Source organism: Oreochromis niloticus, linkage group LG23, assembly GCF_001858045.2.
Source record: "Oreochromis niloticus isolate F11D_XX linkage group LG23, O_niloticus_UMD_NMBU, whole genome shotgun sequence".
Classification (NCBI taxonomy): domain Eukaryota; kingdom Metazoa; phylum Chordata; class Actinopteri; order Cichliformes; family Cichlidae; genus Oreochromis; species Oreochromis niloticus.
Window position 1 is genome coordinate 39,587,456 of NC_031986.2, and position 19,706 is coordinate 39,607,161.

The window sequence follows — 19,706 nt, forward strand, 5'->3', positions numbered from 1 at the left end:
GTGTTTTATATAACGGAATCGTTGTGATAAGAATCTAACCTACATCTTCAAATCACAAGACCCACATATTTAGGTCAAATATTATCTACAATTACATTAATGAAGTGTGTGCCACTTGTTGTATGAGGACATGTTGACCAATACTGTCTCAAATGTAGTAATTAGGATCAATAAGTAACCTTTGATTGTGTTATGGCCAACGGTGAAAAGTCCAAAGAAAGGGTTAAATAAACTCAGCCCTGCTAAGATGCACCTGGGAGGCTCTCTGCCCGTCTTTGCTGTCAGAAGGTGATGCATCACCCATCTTTACCAATATAGTAAACAAACTTGGCCTGGCTGAGAGTGGACCTGGGACTCTTTTTGCCCGTCGCCGTTGATGAAGGCTGAGAAAAACCCTTCCTTAACAGATATAGTAGCATACCCCTGGCAGTAAACCCCACAAAGTTGTCAGGAGGATTAATTGTTTTCCCTCTGCAGTTGCTTTGATATCTGAAGTTTTGCGGACTTTTGGACTCACTCTGGCCTTAAGTCTATTATGCTAACACAGGTGTGTCACTAGCGATCACGTAGCTCATCATTATATACCAGCTAATCTAACTTCAGTAACCCTACAATCGTCACTACTGTTTAGTTTGCTGTCTTCCTCAATGTTCGCAGAGATAGCAGAGCTGTATATCTTAATTTTTTTCAGAAATCCCTGTCAGAACCTGCTATATTATGTTTAGGTGGAAACTAGTGAGCTAACTCCCTGCTAACTTCTAACTCCATAAATTTTATTAATCCTGTTTTCATGGATGCCTGGATGTTAAACTTAATTGTTACCTGGTAGAGCAGCCACACTGATCAAAGATGAAAGAATTTAGACAGTTTGTAACTCAGTGATGCCGCAGTGTTCGTTTGATTTTGGGACCTGAAGTGGAGTTTGGGCCCGGAAACGGCTAATGACGTCAGACTTAAAGACCAGATTGGATCTAAAAAGCTGGACGTCCACATCGTTGGTGTAATAAGGTTATCATTGGTATTTCGTATTCAGGCTTGACTGCCATTGAAAGGACTTAAATTGTGAAAAGAAAAAGAAAAAAAACACTCTTTCAAGCACACAAACAAGATGTTTGCTTGGAAGCTATAACTTTGTTTATAATGCAGTTAATAATGCAGCACTCAATAGTTTGGCCTCTCCATCATTATGAAATGGTATGAAGTTACTGGACACTGTTTACATATCTACATATACATATACATGTCTTTGTTCTCTTTTCTTTAGGAGGTGGGTTGGCTGTGCTGGTGGGTTATTCTTTGTTTCATGCAGGAAATAATTGTTTTTCCCTCACAATGTCAATCACCAATATTACTGATACAGTAATCAATACTTCATACATAATTTTATGTGTAGCCTTTTTGCATGTAATAATATCCTATGTATAAAAAAAATGAAAATAACACCACCATTATCAGCTTTTATTTTGAAGGCCAGTCTTAGCTTCACCTTTGTGTTTAAGGAAGTCCACCCATTTATCTGATCGCACTTTGTTTCTTGGTAGCATCACAGTTAAAACACTGCAGTAATCCAGTGTCTACAGAATTTTAAATTCAATTCAATTCAATTCAATTTTATTTATATAGCGCCAAATCACAACAAAAGTCGCCTCAAGGCGCTTTATATTGTACAGTGGAGAAATGGAGACATTATCCAGTGTTCTTGGCTTTGAGTGGATAGATGGAAGGAGCATTTTAATATTTCTCTGTGTTTTCCTGCTGTTGTCTGATATTTGGAAGAACAGAGTGCCGAAAAACTTCCCACCTGGACCGTGGGCTCTCCCGTTTCTCGGTGACATTCATCGCATCAGACCTGACAGAATACACCTGCAGTTCAGAGAGGTACTCGTGTTTAATATTAAGGGAATAGTGTTTTATTTTTAATATCTTTCTTTTCTTTCTTTTTTCCTTAAAAGTACTTTAAGATGTTAGTACTGCAGTAAAAATCAGATAAGAGTAGCTTTACTTTAATTACAAAAATGTTATATAGGAGTAGGTAATGGATAATAGTATAACTTGTGCTTATTTTACACTATAATACTACAGTATATTTCTAGCTAATTTTCTCTTTCTCTCGATAAAACTTTCTATAAAAATTTAACGCATCTTGGGGCCAACCTGCAAGAAAGGCAGATGCAAAATGTAAAAATGACATCAGAGGTCAAATTTGACAAGATATTTAGATGCAAATGCATTTGCATAACAACAAAAACAATAAATAACAATAAATTTTATAAATGAGCTGTCATGTTTACAAACAAAATGCTGGCATGCATGGATATAAATGCTACCAAAAACATAACCTCCTCTCAAGAGTTAATAATAAAATATCCGAGAATTAAAGGAGCATCTTTTTTCAAAGCCCATTAGTTATCCTCGGTGGAAGAATATTTGTAATATGGATGTAATAGTTAGTAAAATGACCTTCTACCTTTTTAAACGCAAGTTCAGGCAAGTCCCCATTTAAAACTCTGGCAATCATTACCTCAGTGAACTTTATCTACAGTTGCCTTTATTCACACAAGAGATAGGGTGTTAATTCCAGTTTGCTGGTTTGTTGCTCGAGTTTGGTTTATGGAGACCACCTCAAGAGGGTTCAGTCAGAGCTGCATTTTCGGTTACTCATATTCTCTTTTTAAATATTTTCTCATGTGTTTGCAGTTTGGGTTCTAGTTAAGAGATATAATATTAATGAGGCAACATTGCTGCAATCTTATAGTATCTGCAGTAAGGATGTAGAAGCAGTATTAATTCTCTGAGTACTGTTGAACCACAACATCTGCCTGCTGTCTTTGTTCAGTTTGCAGAGAAATATGGAAACATTTTCACCATCAGACTCTTTGGTGGAAGAACCGTGGTCATTAATAGCTACAAGTTTGTGAAAGAAGCCCTGGTCCAGCAAGGAGACGACTTCATAGATCGACCCACTGTACCACTGTTTGAAGATTTATTTGGGAATGAAGGTTCTGTTTTTCTCTTTTTCATTAAAAAAATATATAGTTAGTGTTTGATACAGTGAACAACATAATTGAGACACCAAATCAGGACTGTAAGCATGTAGCTAGTGTTTGTTACATTCAGTCTAATATTGTGTATTTGTGTGTTCAAAGGTCTTGTGGGTTCAAATGGTTATCCATGGAAGCAGCAGAGGAGATTTGCTCTTCATACACTCAGAAACTTTGGTCTGGGCAGGAAGACTCTGGAGTTATACATCCAGCAGGAGTGCCAGTATCTCGCAGAGGCTTTCACAGAACACCAAGGCATATAAAAACATCTTGGTGACATGATTGGCACCATTCAATAGAGCGTGCTTGCTTTGTTATGACACTGGGTACTTGTCCCCATATTTCTGTCTTCATTTACAGGAAAGCCCTTTAATGTCCAGCTACTGATAAATAATGCTGTGTCGAATATCATCTGCTGTTTGGTGTTTGGGAATCGATTTGAGTACACTGACCGGCAGTACCAGTCTATTCTTCATAATTTCAATGAAATTTTGCGCTTACAGGGAAGCATTTCGATACAGGTGAATCTCCTTCCACCATGCTACATTATACAGTAATCATATTACATCACAATTTATATACAGTGGCTTGCAAAAGTATTCGGCCCCCTTGAACTTTCCCACATTTTGTCACATTACAGCCACAAACATGAATCAATTTTATTGGAATTCCACGTGAACGACCAATACAAAGTGGTGTGCACGTGAGAAGTGGAACAAAAATCATACATGATTCCAAACATTTTTTACAAATAAATAACTGAAAAGTTTCAGCCCCCTGAGTCAATACTTTGTAGAACCACCTTTTCCTGCAATTACGCTGCCAGTCTTTTAGGGTATGTCTCTACCAGCTTTGCACATCTAGAGACTGAAATCCTTGCCCATTCTTCTTTACAAAACAGCTCCAGCTCAGTCAGATTAGATGGACAGCATTTGTGAACAGCAGTTTTCAGATCTTGCCACAGATTCTCGATTGGATTTAGATCTGGACTTTGACTGGGCCATTCTAACACATGGATATGTTTTGTTTTAAACCATTCCATTGTTGCCCTGGCTTTATGTTTAGGGTCGTTGTCCTGCTGGAAGGTGAACCTCCGCCCCAGTCTCAAGTCTTTTGCAGACTCCAAGAGGTTTTCTTCCAAGATTGCCCTGTATTTGGCTCCATCCATCTTCCCATCAACTCTGACCAGCTTCCCTGTCCCTGCTGAAGAGAAGCACCCCCAGAGCATGATGCTGCCACCACCATATTTGACAGTGGGGATGGTGTGTTCAGAGTGATGTGCAGTGGTAGTTTTCCACCACACATAGTGTTTTGCATTTTGGCCAAAAAGTTCCATTTTGGTCTCATCTGACCAGAGCACCTTCTTCCACATGTTTGCTGTGTCCCCCACATGGCTTGTGGCAACCTGCAAACGGGACTTCTCATGGTTTTCTGTTAACAATGGCTTTCTTCTTGCCACTCTTCCATAAAGGCCAACTTTGTGCAGTGCACGACTAATAGTTGTCCTATGGACAGATTCCCCCACCTGAGCTGTAGATCTCTGCAGCTCATCCAGAGTCACCATGGGCCTCTTGGCTGCATTTCTGATCAGCGCTCTCCTTGTTCGGGCTGTGAGTTTAGGTGGACGGCCTTGTCTTGGTAGGTTTACAGTTGTGCCATACTCCTTCCATTTCTGAATGATCGCTTGAACAGTGCTCCGTGGGATGTTTAAGGCTTGGGAAATCTTTTTGTAGCCTAAGCCTGCTTTAAATTTCTCAGTAACTTTATCCCTGACCTGTGTGGTGTGTTCTTTGGACTTCATGGTGTTGTTGCTCCCAATATTCTCTTAGACAGCCTCTGAGGCCATCACAGAGCAGCTGTATTTGTACTGACATTAGATTACACACAGGTGCACTCTATTTAGTCATTAGCACTCATCAGGCAGTGTCTATGGGCAACTGACTGCACTCAGACCAAAGGGGCTGAATAATTATGCACACCCCACTTTGCAGTTATTTATTTGTAAAAAAATGTTTTGAATCATGTATGATTTTCGTTCCACTTCTCACGTGTACACCACCTTGTATTGGTCTTTCATGTGGAATTCCAATAAAATTGATTCATGTTTGTGGCTGTAATGTGACAAAATGTGTAAAAGTTCAAGGGGGCTGAATACTTTTGCAAGCCAGTGTAAAATGCAAAAGTCACATTTAAGCGACCACAGTCTCCCTACAGGGTTTCTAATGACAAGGAGCAAAAACAAAGACTGATTTAAAACACACCAAAGGGCAGAGAGGAGGTAACCAAGTCCTGGGAGATGCAAAGCCCACAGATATAAACAAAATGTCAGAGATTTAGAGATTTCTCCAGATACAGACAGACAAACTGGTGGTAGCTAACCAACTGGACATAGTAGTGGAAGACAAGCAGAAGCAGCAGACGGCCGTAGTGATAGACATAGTGATACCGAATGACAGCAACATCAGAATGAAATAACACGAGAAGCTGCAGAAGTACCAAGGGCTCAGAGAAGATGTGGAGGGTGAAGGTAACAGTGATCCCAGTGGTAATCAGAGCACTAGGTGCAGTGACTCCCAAACTAGGCAAGTGACTCCAGCAGATCCCAGGAACAACATCAGAGATCTCTGTCCAGAAGAGCGCAGTCCTAGGAACAGCTAAGATACTGCGCAGGACCCTCAAACTCCCAGGTCTCTGGTAGAGGACCTGAGCTTGAAGGATAGACCACCTGTAGGGGCGAGAGGGGAATTTTTACAGATATACCAGAGTAACTGCATCTCTTTCTATCACGTTTTCTTCATGATGAATAACAATAAAGGATCCTTGATCCCAATAGACATCATATTTGTATACGTGTGTTCACAAGTAGTATTTGTACCCAAGTTTAGATTTTTTTTTATAACAATCAGCTTATAACAGGTAATACATGGAGCCAAGTGTCTTCAAGTGCTTTTTGAAGCATGTCTTGAAACTTCTAATCCATATGACAACTCCTCATTTTGAAGCATTATCTAAATCAACTTAAATTTCAGTGGACACTGGGGAATATGAACTGGATCTCTCTCATTAAAACAAGAAACAAAAAAATGTTTGCTGACATTGCCCTCAAATATTTTTTTCTCTTGGGAATTATATTTCTACCGCCAGCTTTGCCACTGTGGAATTCGTGTTAGAAATGTGTTAGATTTGAATTCAGAATTCTTTGAATGCACAGCATGATATGTCCAGTCATGAAAAGATGGTTTAATCTGGCTTCCTGTTCTGTAGATGTACAACATAATTCCCTGGCTGATGAAGCGGCTACCTGGACCTCATAAGACAATGTTCACTCTGACACAGGAGGTAAAGGACTTTATAGAAATCAGGATCAAAGACCACAGAGAAACCCTTAACCCAGCGTCACCGAGAGACTATATTGATGCCTTTCTTATAGAAATGGCAAAGGTGAGCGTTGTGTTTGATCTCCATCATGTTTGTTCATTTTGGTCTTGTAATGCAACCTGAAATATAAGATATTTTAATTTCTGCTGCTTGGACCGTTGATAGAACGAGGACAAAGATTCAAGTTTTTCTCTCAGTACCTTACATGCTTGCACCATGGACCTGTTTTTTGCTGGAACTGAAACTACTACCACTACTTTACGTTGGGGGTTGCTTTACATGATCTATTACCCTGATATACAAGGTGCGTATGTAATACCCAACAGTACTGTGTATTTTGTCATGTCGGTTTTGTACTGTGAGAAAAAGCATGCAGGTTGTGTTAGTCATCTACATAATACACAAAACAGAGTTTATGATAGTCTCATCATTTTGGGGGCATTTTTAGCATGTTTTGATTTCTAGTTGGGATTCAGTTAGTTTCCAGAGTAGATCCTGGCATTATTTATCAGAAAACAGGAAGACCACATATGTGGTCATGAAGCTTACAATATAAAATCAATATGCAAAGATAGCCGATTGACATTCATATAGACTTTCCACCTTTTAATAAACATATGTTCAAATGTTTCGTAGCTTGTTGTGTTGACAAATATTAACAAATTTGCAAATACTAAAACTGAAAATATATTTCCTGTTTATGTTTCTAATTATGTTTGATCTGAAGTTAATAATTCAGTATTGGTAGTAACTGTTTTTTCTTAAGTAAGTTTTTATTTTTATGTTAATAACCTGAAATTGTTTCTCAAAGTCAATTTTAATTTTTCATTTACTTTTAGATAAATGTAATAACCTTCAAACAAACTCTGATTGTATCCTGTTTTCACTGTGCAGAGAGAGTTCAAGCTGAGATCGATGCTGTGGTTGGTTCGTCCAGACAGCCCTCTGTGAGTGACCGAGAAAACATGCCCTATACTGATGCTGTCATCCATGAGATTCAGAGAATGGCCAACATCATTCCTCTCAATGTGCTTCATATGACAAACAAGGAAACTACAGTGGATAAATACACAATCCCAAAGGTACACAAACCAGAATACTTTCTGGCAGTTTCGCTGTAGAATAAAGTATTCCTTGTCTACCAATTTAGCAACTTGAGGCTGACTTGAAAAGTCAATCCTGATGTTACACTTAAAATAACCAATGAAGAAGCTTTAAAAACCACATTTAAAGCCTGGGATGAAAATAGTTCTGATATCTGTGGGTAGTGTAACACTCACTATCAGCTGTACTCTCTTGATGTATGATCAATCATCCAGGTAAGTAAATCTCAAAAGGCTGATTCTGTTCATCTGGATGTTTCTCCCACTGAAAAAGCTACGTCAAGATGAACAGAATCAACCTTTTGGTATCAACTGAAGAGTGTGTTAATGCTTTTAAGATTTAAAGTTAGGAATGTGGTAAATTTAGATAGGCATGTAACTAAATTTAAGTAAAGTCATGTTTTGCTAGGCAAGATTGATCCACTCCATTATACCACATATACCACGAAAGTAAAGTGTATTTGTGATGTAAGATGGTGAAAATATTCTTCTTCCTCAAAATTATCCAGATATTATGCAGTCCTTAAACTGACTTATGTAATGCTTAAATGATTCATAGTACCATGATTGTTTAGACTGCTCAACCATATATGGTAACTTCTGACTCCTAAAAAGTAACATGGCAGCAGCCAAAATGCTAACCCATCAAAATGCAGAGTTGAGTGACTACACAGTGGCTGAGTCCATTTTTAGTCTGTGGTTATGTGCAGAATAAATACATGAGGTCCAAGAATAGATCTCTGTGGCACACCTGTGCAAATGGATTACATTAGTATTACATCAAAGCTCTGTATTACAGTGATTCCTGACTACACATAATAATACTCTTATGGCCCTGCATAGACTGCCTTTTGTCCTGCGACAGCTAGAGTAGATGTCAAATCATACGGCCACTATTTTATCAAAACAGCAATGACTTAGCATGGTTTCGCTCTAGTTTCTCTGAAATACTGTATGTAATGACAATGCAACTTCAAATCAAAAAAAAAAAGGTCAACTTCATTCCTGTTCTCATATGAACTCAAACCAAAAACTGAAAGGGAGAGATTAATGTGAATAGACACAAGAATATACACTTGTAAAAATTCTAAATTTTGAGAAAACAGATAAATTTTTTAACACCTACGATTAAAGGTTAAAACATCTAAAACAACCACTGCACTTGTCCCTGGTTCTTAATTAACAGGCATTATACACTTTGTAGTTTGATCCAATGGCATACTAAAAAGCTCTTTTGGACATTTTGACAATGTTACGTTGCCTTTTTCCATCAGCTCACCTTCTGTTATATGGCAAATTAAACCAATATATTTCAATAACAATTTTAATTTTTTAATTTCTTTCAATTTTAGTATTTTGGTTATTTTTATGATTATTTTGTGCAGGGTACCATGATCGTGGCTACCCTGGACTCAGTCCTACATGATGAGTCAATGTGGGAAACTCCACACTCTTTCAACCCTCAACACTTTCTGGACAAGTATGGTAAATTTCGCAAGAGAGATGCTTTCCTTCCATTTTCTGCAGGTTTGTTGTACACAAAAGCCACTTGTACTGTTTTAGCCAAGGCAAAATGGCATGCATCCTTGGTTTGTTGCAGAAGTGTATTAAACTCTATGATATAGTGAATATCTTGTAAATTGTTTGAATAAAACTCATGTCTTATTGTTTATTCTCAGGCAAGCGTGTGTGTCTTGGAGAACAGCTGGCCAGGATGGAGTTGTTTTTGTTTTTCACCTCCCTCCTTCAAAGGTTTTCTCTTTCGCCACCTGCTGGAGAGCAGCCCAGTCTGGAGTTCCAGTTGGGAGCCGCACGCTGTCCCAAACCTTACCGCCTCTGTGCTGTACCACGTTAAACCATCAACTATGACAAAACTGAAAATCTCTGATTCTCAGTTTGATGAATCACTGTTCTCCATCACATTTGTCATATAAAGCATTGTCTACCTGCTAAATTCTTCTCACCATGGAGACCTTTAAAAGAATCATTCCATCTACTGTATTCAAAAAATAAAAGTATAAAGGTTTACAATGTTAAATTACAACTTTTTAAGAGATCACATTCCACTGCATATTCATGATAATCGCTGTCATAAGCAAAAATTTACAATGACTTCAGTAAGGTTGGAAATTAAGATAAATACAGCAGGACAAGAAAAACAGTATTCTGTTTTAACGTTTAAGAGTAGTACTGCAGTGATATTTACATAGGATTCAAACTTAATTTACTAAGTTTAATTTACACTTGAGTCAGTGTCTACATTGAAAACAAAAGCCCACCATATCTTGGTGGATTTGCTTGTATGTTTAGGATCAGTAACCTATTTCAGTTCAACTATCCTAAAGATGATTTCACATAATCTTTAAGTACTCTATGAAACGATGCTTATTTGATTCAGTGTTTTGAAGTTGATCAGTGCTTGAGGCAGGAATGCAACTCTATAATTTTCCACCACTGTACTTGATGATTACTCTTAGATTTGTCTTTGTGTTGCACAAAACCACTCGCTGTGGTTAGTCACTTTTGTTGGCACTGACAGACCCTCATGAAACAGTGACCTCCTGGTTAATGAAGCTAACACTCATCAATGATGTGTTTAAAGTATTTTAAGATTCTGGAAATATATCAGAATAATAAATAATTTTTTCTGTTTGCTTTGATGGTATTTTGAAGGTGTTCTGCTAAACGTGGTAATCCTCATCTTGACTTTCCCAGTTTCTTTAAAAGAACATAAGAAATCAGTTGTTATTCTACAGTAGGCTCTCTATGATATAACCTAATGGGCGGGTTGATTACCAACAATCTCATGTCACTCTTAAACAAGAAGGGCCTTTTAAATTCACAAACTATTTTGAAAAGTATATTGGTTTATGTTTATTTGGATATCAGAGGAATGCAGGCAAGCCAGGTGGTGACAGGGTGATCTTAATAACCATAATAATTTATTTCAATTGGTGTGAGTGTTTTTATTTTTCACTGCTTGTTATGAAATGCACAATGTCATAAATAAATTGATTTTCTGCATGCACTTGCCTTTTTCATTATGAGCTTGTGTCAGCGGTGTCAGCTTTAGTCTGAGGGCAGTAATACAATGAATGACTGGACTGACAGCTATCACTAACAGCTTGTAATCTCCCTACCCCAACTGTTAAATGATAGAGGAACTCCCCCAGAAAATTTCTTTCTTTACAAATCAGCTGGGTTGATTAATGCTTTTTCGCATCCTTCACTGCTGACTGAAACAAAAATCTGTAAAAAAAATTAATTACAGTAGGTACAGGAAACACGTGACACGCGAAACAAACAGAGAAGGTATCATTTTCAGATGTATGATGAATTAATCTAACATATGAAAATCATAAAAACTGTTAGATAAAGCTTATTTAAAGCTATATATGTCAATAATTTCTGTATGTGTGATGATATGACATGCAACATTTCCTTTACACTGGGCCATCAGTTAACAAGGAAACAGAGCACACACACACACACACACATAAACACGCTACGATCATCGTAGTAAGATACTTATTGATTTCATGTTTTTATTAAATGCTTTTATTTTGAAGGCCAGCTAACGAACCCACTTGGTTATATAATCATCCACCATTATGTTTAGTGGTGAAATCGAAGCTAAAACAGTAAAGTGACACGAATGAGCGGAGCTATGGAGACATTATACAGCGCTCTCGGCTTCGAGTGGGTTGACGGCAGGAGCATTTTATTTTTTCTCTGTCTTTTTCTTCTGCTGGCTCATGTTCTGAAGAACCGAGTGCCGAAAAACTTTCCTCCCGGACCGTGGGCTCTCCCTTTTATTGGTGATCTTCATCGCCTGCAACCTAACAGATTCCATCTGCAGTTCGAAGAGGTGTGATACAAAGTAACGATTATTATTATCGTTGTTGTTAAGAAGAAGAAGAAGAATATATTCATATAGAAAATGGGGCGACTCGTTTACTTCAAATAGGTAGCTAAAATGGTGCTATAGGTTCCCTTTATTCCTCTGTTATTAATAATTTATGTTTCATATATCTTTTATTAGAAGCAAGTGTCACAATTGTTACAGGTTAATAGGACTTATGCCCCCTTTTTCTCTAAATAAATAATAAATAAATAAACTGAGGAACAAAAAAACAAACAAACAAAAAATCCACCAATCGATGATTTAGATGGTTTTTGAAGTAGACTTCAATTCCGTTGAAGTGGAAAAAAAAGACAAAACAAAACAAAACAAAAAACACCCTGGACCCCAAAATTAAATTTTTCCAAGATATACAAGTAAAGGACGCCAAATTAGTTCAAAATCTTTCACATTGCCATTCATGGTATATCTTATTTTTTCAAGGTGAAGTGTATTTCTCAGCTCTGCGAGCCACATCTTTAATACAGGAACCTCTTTGCCTTTCCAAAGCTGCAGGATCAGTTTCTTTGCAATGATCAGTGCATATGACATAAGTATTGGCACTCCGACTATCCTTCTATTGTGCCTCTTTGAACACCCTTCCAGATCAATGTATTTTTCAGTCAGTTGTTCCACTTTGCTAGAAAGTTGTTAAACCTTTTCTTCTAATTTCAGCACGGAGTTTGACATGCTTGTAGCCGATTCTGATAAATCTTTCAGCTGGGCATTGTGGTTTTCCATCACGGTTCTCAAAGCTGAAATGGCCTCATCATTTTCAGCCCTCAGCACTGCAATTTCCCCTCGCAGAGTATCACAAATGTCCGCCTTCATTTGAGTTATCTTGGCGTCCACAGAAGCAATCGCAGACAACACTTGTGTATACTCCTCATGTGCAGAGCTAGCGGGCGTGCTAGCTTTAGCGCCGTCTTTTTCAGCCGAGGCCTCACCAAGGTCGGTCGCTTCAATCGCCACTTGCTTCGGGTTTGTCTTTTTTGGTGGCATTTCTGAAAAGAGTGCGCTCTTGACAACCACTGTATTGCTTTTTAAGAAAAAGATGTGTTACTTCGATGATTATCGCAATTTCCACAAGTCAGGTGCAGGAGCAACTGACACACGTGTCTTCACCCTGTCATAGCCTACCCGCTTACTGGTAATCATTTAGACTTAGATTGGGTTACATAGGGCAGATCTTTTTTTTATTACACTTTACAACACTCGGTAACATAACTAACAGCCTACAAGCTTAGTGTGAGCTGTATTTCAAGTCGCTGCTATTGTCCTTTCAGCATCTACTTTTTGCTGCCGAGTGTCCCGTAAAGAGACATTAAATATTTGTAAGCAAGCATTTCTGTTTTACTTTATTAGCTGCTTTCAGTTCTTGTTTTTGTTTTTATTTGCTTGTTTTGTGGTTGTTGTATTTTTTAGGACATAATTTTCCTGGTATCACATATCTCACTTATCACAGTTGCTACAGTCTCAGTTTTCTTTTAGTTATTTCCTGTTTTACTTTGAAGGTTGGTATTCTCACGTGTCTTGGTTTAGTCTTACTTCCTGTTCGGCTCTTTGTCTTGCTGTCACGTGTTGTTGATTTGCCTTTATTGCACTCTTCAAAAAAGTCTCTCTTTGCATTATTAAATGAAACAGTTCAGTGAAGCGAATAAAAATGGAAAAGTCAACTGTATCAGAAAAGTTACTTCTTTTTAAATGATCCTAAAATATGCAAGTGTTGAATAACAAGCTAAATCTACTGTCGATTCAGTTTTCAGAGAAATATGGAAACATTTTCAGTCTTCAACTCTTTGGTCATAGAGTTGTGATCATTAATGGCTACAAGTCTGTAAAGGAAGCCCTGGTCCAACGAGGGGAAGACTTTGCAGATCGTCCCATAATACCATTGATTGACGATGTATTTGGACATAAAGGTGATTTAATTTCTTTTAATTACACACTTAATATTGGAGTATCAGATGGGCACCAAGTTAGATTTATTAGCGTGACGATGGTGATCAACATGCCTAGTTTCTCTTCCAGTTGAAATATTTTTGTTTGTATATGTTTTTTCAAAGGTATTGTAGCTTCCAGTGGTTATCCATGGAAGCAGCGGAGGAGGTTTACTCTTCAGACACTCAGAAACTTTGGTCTGGGCAAGACGACGTTGGCAGAATTCATCCAGCAGGAGTGCCAGTATCTCACAGAGGCTTTTGCAGACCAGCAAGGCATTAAAAAATCACACTGTTTGATGATAATTTTTACATTTTAAATGTTGGATAATTGCTTATGACATGATCTAATTTTCTGCTAAACATATAAAATAGAAAATTGCTCATTTTTTCTTATATTTTTATAATTTATAAATTTCTTATTGTTATAATTTTTGGTAAATATCAAGCAAGTTTGTCTTCTCTTTGGACATGGAGTCCGTTTTCTGTCTCATCCACACTTTATTTTTATTTACAGGAAAGCCTTTTAATGCACAGCCATTGCTAAACAACGCTGTGTCAAACATCATCTGCTGTTTGGTGTTTTCAAATCGATTTGAGTACAGTGATGAGCAGCATCAGTCTATTCTTCAGGACTTCAATGAGCTTTTGTACTTGGAGGTAACCATGTGGGCACAGGTGAGCCTTCTTTAAACCAGGATTCAGTAATCTAATTAAAAGGATGTATGCAAATGCATGTGTCATATTTATTTGAATCACATTATTATAAAAGGCTCTCTTTAAATTGTTCCCTTCCTGAATTGTTCTGTGTCCCAGTGATTTGTATATTTGTCAATCACTGTCCTCCTGCGCTGTAGATGTACAACGCAATGCCCTGGCTGATGAAGTGGGTGCCCGGACCTCATCAGAAAACATTTACTCTGATCAAGAATATAAATAATTTCATAGAAAACAGGATCAGTGAACACAAAGAAGACTTTAACCCATCATCTCCGAGAGACTACATCGACTCCTTTCTCATAGAAATGGAAAAGGTGAGTGTTGTCCTGCATCTCTGCTGTGTTTGTTCTTTTTACATTTTTAATGAAATGTCATTAGATTTTTTTTTCATCTTTGCCTCTAACAGAATGAGGGCAATGATTCAAGTTTTGATCTCGGTAGTTTGTATTCTTGCACTCTGGACCTGTTTGGTGCTGGAACTGAAACTACTACCACTACTTTATACTGGGGCCTTCTATATATGATCCACTATCCTGTCATACAAGGTTTGTGTCTGAGTAATAGTCACTATGACTACATATTCTGTAAGTATCTCAACTTTATAATTGCAACGGTCTGTTATAGGTCAGCCATTTATATAAAAATTGATTGTTTCTGATGTGACACTGTAATGTGTATTTCTGTTTAATTATGTCTCTGGATTGGGTTTCTCTCAAGTCTATTTTATATATTTACTTAGATTTGAATTGTTTTCTCAACTTTAAAAATCTTGACGTAGACTCACATTATTAACTGTGTACAGAAAAGGTCCAGGCTGAGATCGATGCTGTGATTGGTTCATCCAGACAGCCCTCTATGAGTGACAGAGAAAACATGCCTTATACCGATGCGGTTATTCATGAGATCCAGAGAATGGGCAACATCCTCCCACTGAGTTTGTCACACATGACAAATAAGGACACAATATTGGATAAGTACACAATCCCAAAGGTACACAATCCACATGCTAAGAATTATTTCACCAAAGCCTTTTGCTTATCACTTTTCAAATCAGATTTCTGGTCATATAGCTACTGCATAACTTATTAAATTCAACAATGTTTTTTTCAGTCACTTTAAAGCATAGATAAACTCAGAAAGACTTTTTGTGCAATATTTATGATGAAAATATCTTAATTACTTGCAGTGGGATAATGGTTAAACATAAAAAACAACGACTGCATTTTGGTGCATCTGCTGTTAATTAACAAGTGTTTTACAATTCATAATATGATACAACCCATTTAGTAGCTCTTTTGGAATATCAAAATAATAATTGCTCAACACATGTCATGGTAATTCGTTTCTCTACCAGCTGATTTTCCATCTAACCTGTTAAATTATTTTGTTCTTAAATGTTGAGATAATTTTTCAACAAACACAAATTAACTTACCTGTTTCTTCAGGGCACCATGATCCTGCCTTTATTGCACTCTGTACTCAATGATGAGTCAATGTGGGAAACTCCACATTCCTTCAACCCTCAACACTTTTTGGATCAGGATGGTAACTTTAGGAAGAGAGAAGCCTTTTTGCCTTTTTCTGCAGGTATGTCAGGAGGGTAGTTTATCTCAGTGAACCTATTCTGTTAATGAATATGTAGGCAAACAACAAGAGAAGTGTTTGAGCAAGCTATGGTAAAAGAAGTGTTACATGTTTCTGCTTGCGGTTAACTGTTTGTGAGCACCGACTTATATCTACAAACAATTTCTTACATCACTGAGTTTGCAGGGGATCGGTGTCTCTTTTGTGCGTTTCAGAGCTGTAGTAATAATTTCTGAGAGATGAAAGCATAGTGACTAAAACTCTTATTGTGTATTATCAGGCAAACGTGTGTGTCTCGGGGAGCAGCTTGCCCGAATGGAATTATTCCTGTTCTTTACCTCCCTCCTTCAGAGGTTTTCATTCTCGCCACCTGCTGGAGAGCAGCCCAGTCTGGAGTTCAGACTGGGAACCACTCGTTGTCCCAAACCTTACTGCCTCTGTGCCGCAGCACGTTAAATCATCAAGTATAAGCTAAACACATCTATTTCTTACAGTGTACATTTGTCATTCATTACATTTTATAATGTCAAGCAGTTTCTTTTTCATCATTATCTATTTGTATTATGTTATGAGCCATAATGCTGTTTAATAAAACCTTTAGAAATTACATACATATATACTGCAATTACATATATACTGTATACAAACTGTATAAAATTCAGACATTATACTACACACTTTTTAATGATTCATTGTTGAGTGATAATCTATGTGCCCTCACTGTGAAGCTTGGTTTTAAATGTGCTGAAGAAATAAACATGGCCTGACTTGAAAATGTGTGCGTGAGTAATATATATTCATCTTTCACTAAATCCAGTTTTGATTGACCTAATCCTTCCTATTCAGTCTGTTTTCTATTAAAGTTCACACTGCTATCAGTTTGAGGTGTCCTTGACATTTCTCAATGTTTGTATTGTCCAATACAGTTTTGTATTCCTCAGCCATTACCTGGCAACAACACAGTTACAACACTATAAAATGCCCATGTGAATCTGATGTAGTAGTTCCACTCTTTGAGGATCAAGTTGCAGCATGATAATAGAGAATATCTGACTTCATAGTATGATTCATGCAGCTCAGCGTCATTTAGGGTTCATCGTTTTAAAATAACCGATGAAGAAGCTTTAAAAACCACATTTAAAGCCTGGGATAAAAATAGTTCTGATATCCGTGGGTAGTGTAACACTCACTATCAACTGTACTCTCTTGATGTATGATCAATCATCCAGGTAAGTAAATCCCAAAAGGCTGATTCTGTTCATCTGGATGTTTCTCCCACTGAAAAAGCTACGTCAAGATGAACAGAATCAACCTTTTGGTATCAACTGAAGAGTGTGTTAATGCTTTTAAGATTTAAAGTTAGGAATGTGGTAAATTTAGATAGGCATGTAAGTAAATTTAAGTAAAGTCATGTTTTGCTAGGCAAGATTGATCCACTCCATTATACCACATATACCACGAAAGTAAAGTGTATTTGTGATGTAAGATGGTGAAAATATTCTTGTTCCTCAAAATTATCCAGATATTATGCAGTCCTTAAACTGACTTATGTAATGCTTAAATGATTCATAGTACCATGATTGTTTAGACTTCTCAACCATATATGGTAACTTCTGACTCCTAAAAAGTAACATGGCAGCAGCCAAAATGCTAACCCATCAAAATGCAGAGTTGAGTGACTACACAGTGGCTGAGTCCGTTTTTAATCTGTGGTTATGTGCAGAATAAATACATGAGGTCCAAGAATAGATCTCTGTGGCACACCTGTGCAAATGGATTACATTAGTATTACATCAAGGCTCTGTATTACAGTGATTCCTAACTACACATAATAATACTCTTATGGCCCTGCATAGACTGCCTTTTGTCCTGCGACAGCTAGAGTAGATGTCAAATCATACGGCCACTATTTTATCAAAACAGCAATGACTTAGCATGGTTTCTCTCTAGTTTCTCTGAAATACTGTATGTAATGACAATGCAACTTCAAATTAAAAAAAAAGGTCAACTTCATTCCTGTTCTCATATGAGCTCAAACCAAAAACTGAAAGGGAGAAATTAATGTGAATAGACACAAGAATATACACTTGTAAAAATTCTAAATTTTGAGAAAACAGATAAATTTTTAACACCTACGATTAAAGGTTAAAACATCTAAAACAACCATTGCACTTGTCCCTGGTTCTTAATTAACAGGCATTATACACTTTGTAGTTTGATCCAATGGCATACTAAAAAGCTCTTTTGGACATTTTGACAATGTTACGTTGCCTTTTTCCATCAGCTCACCTTCTGTTATATGGCAAATTAAACCAATATATTTCAATAACAATTTTAATTTTTTTTATTTCTTTCAATTTTAGTATTTTGGTTATTTTTATGGTATTTTTTGTGCAGGGTACCATGATCGTGGCTACCCTGGACTCAGTCCTACATGATGAGTCAATGTGGGAAACTCCACACTCTTTCAACCCTCAACACTTTCTGGACAAGGATGGTAAATTTCGCAAGAGAGATGCTTTCCTTCCATTTTCTGCAGGTTTGTTGTACACAAAAGCCACTTGTACTGTTTTAGCCAAGGCAAAATGGCATGCATCCTTGGTTTGTTGCAGAAGTGTATTAAACTCTATGATATAGTGAATATCTTGTAAATTGTTTGAATAAAACTCATGTCTTATTGTTTATTCTCAGGCAAGCGTGTGTGTCTTGGAGAACAGCTGGCCAGGATGGAGTTGTTTTTGTTTTTCACCTCCCTCCTTCAAAGGTTTTCTCTTTCGCCACCTGCTGGAGAGCAGCCCAGTCTGGAGTTCCAGTTGGGAGCCGCACGCTGTCCCAAACCTTACCGCCTCTGTGCTGTACCACGTTAAACCATCAACTATGACAAAACTGAAAATCTCTGATTCTCAGTTTGATGAATCACTGTTCTCCATCACATTTGTCATATAAAGCATTGTCTACCTGCTAAATTCTTCTCACCATGGAGACCTTTAAAAGAATCATTCCATCTACTGTATTCAAAAAATAAAAGTATAAAGGTTTACAATGTTAAATTACAACTTTTTAAGAGATCACATTCCACTGCATATTCATGATAATCGCTGTCATAAGCAAAAATTTACAATGACTTCAGTAAGGTTGGAAATTAAGATAAATACAGCAGGACAAGAAAAACAGTATTCTGTTTTAACGTTTAAGAGTAGTACTGCAGAGATATTTACATAGGATTCAAACTTAATTTACTAAGTTTAATTTACACTTGAGTCAGTGTCTACATGGAAAACAAAAGCCCACCATATCTTGGTGGATTTGCTTGTATGTTTAGGATCAGTAACCTATTTCAGTTCAACTATCCTAAAGATGATTTCACATAATCTTTAAGTACTCTATGAAACGATGCTTATTTGATTCAGTGTTTTGAAGTTGATCAGTGCTTGAGGCAGGAATGCAACTCTATAATTTTCCACCACTGTACTTGATGATTACTCTTAGATTTGTCTTTGTGTTGCACGAAACCACTCGCTGTGGTTAGTCACTTTTGTTGGCACTGACAGACCCTCATGAAACAGTGACCTCCTGGTTAATGAAGCTAACACTCATCAATGATGTGTTTAAAGTATTTTAAGATTCTGGAAATATATCAGAATAATAAATAATTTTTTCTGTTTGCTTTGATGGTATTTTGAAGGTGTTCTGCTAAACGTGGTAATCCTCATCTTGACTTTCCCAGTTTCTTTAAAAGAACATAAGAAATCAGTTGTTATTCTACAGTAGGCTCTCTATGATATAACCTAATGGGCGGGTTGATTACCAACAATCTCATGTCACTCTTAAACAAGAAGGGCCTTTTAAATTCACAAACTATTTTGAAAAGTATATTGGTTTATGTTTATTTGGATATCAGAGGAATGCAGGCAAGCCAGGTGGTGACAGGGTGATCTTAATAACCATAATAATTTATTTCAATTGGTGTGAGTGTTTTTATTTTTCATACCACTGCTTGTTATGAAATGCACAATGTCATAAATAAATTGATTTTCTG

General features: G+C 37.2%; 2 protein-coding genes across 4 annotated transcripts; both read left to right on the forward strand.

Moving 5' to 3' along the window:
* The first annotated feature begins 1,481 nt into the window (after positions 1 to 1,481).
* LOC100699898 (cytochrome P450 2J2) lies at positions 1,482 to 10,460 on the forward strand. Its single transcript, XM_019351301.2, has 10 exons — positions 1,482 to 1,588; positions 1,678 to 1,878; positions 2,837 to 2,999; positions 3,147 to 3,296; positions 3,402 to 3,562; positions 6,306 to 6,482; positions 6,585 to 6,723; positions 7,314 to 7,501; positions 8,908 to 9,049; positions 9,202 to 10,460. The coding sequence occupies exons 2-10, from the start codon at positions 1,678 to 1,680 to the stop codon at positions 9,375 to 9,377; spliced, it is 1,497 nt and encodes a 498-aa protein (XP_019206846.1). The 5' UTR covers positions 1,482 to 1,588; the 3' UTR covers positions 9,378 to 10,460.
* Positions 10,461 to 11,076: 616 nt separating this feature from the next.
* On the forward strand, positions 11,077 to 19,537 carry LOC100700439 (cytochrome P450 2J2). 3 transcript variants are annotated; one of them, XM_019351297.2, is made up of 9 exons: positions 11,077 to 11,390; positions 13,183 to 13,345; positions 13,490 to 13,639; positions 13,881 to 14,041; positions 14,221 to 14,397; positions 14,490 to 14,628; positions 14,886 to 15,073; positions 18,065 to 18,206; positions 18,359 to 19,537. In XM_019351297.2, exons 1-9 carry the CDS (start codon positions 11,178 to 11,180, stop codon positions 18,532 to 18,534), a joined length of 1,509 nt encoding a protein of 502 aa, XP_019206842.1. In that variant the 5' UTR covers positions 11,077 to 11,177; the 3' UTR covers positions 18,535 to 19,537. The 3 variants fall into 3 exon arrangements, with proteins under 3 accessions (XP_019206842.1, XP_019206841.1, XP_019206844.1); XM_019351296.2 differs by lacking the exons at positions 18,065 to 18,206; positions 18,359 to 19,537 and adding exons at positions 15,529 to 15,670; positions 15,948 to 16,442; XM_019351299.2 differs by lacking the exons at positions 11,077 to 11,390; positions 18,065 to 18,206; positions 18,359 to 19,537 and adding exons at positions 11,416 to 12,374; positions 15,529 to 15,670; positions 15,948 to 16,442.
* The last annotated feature ends 169 nt before the right edge of the window (positions 19,538 to 19,706 follow it).

What these genes read in the sequence shown, in the direction of transcription:
- LOC100699898 (XM_019351301.2), top strand. Translation starts at nt 1,678, where the DNA reads ATGGAGACATTATCCAGTGTTCTTGGCTTTGAGTGGATAGATGGAAGG. An exon ending in AGATTTATTTGGGAATGAAG is followed by an intron (nt 3,000 to 3,146) that starts GTTCTGTTTTTC and finishes GTGTGTTCAAAG; the next exon opens with GTCTTGTGGGTTCAAATGGT. An exon ending in TTTCCTTCCATTTTCTGCAG is followed by an intron (nt 9,050 to 9,201) that starts GTTTGTTGTACA and finishes GTTTATTCTCAG; the next exon opens with GCAAGCGTGTGTGTCTTGGA.
- LOC100700439 (XM_019351297.2), top strand. Translation starts at nt 11,178, where the DNA reads ATGAGCGGAGCTATGGAGACATTATACAGCGCTCTCGGCTTCGAGTGG. An exon ending in GGCTTTTGCAGACCAGCAAG is followed by an intron (nt 13,640 to 13,880) that starts GCATTAAAAAAT and finishes TTTTATTTACAG; the next exon opens with GAAAGCCTTTTAATGCACAG. An exon ending in TTCTCATAGAAATGGAAAAG is followed by an intron (nt 14,398 to 14,489) that starts GTGAGTGTTGTC and finishes TGCCTCTAACAG; the next exon opens with AATGAGGGCAATGATTCAAG.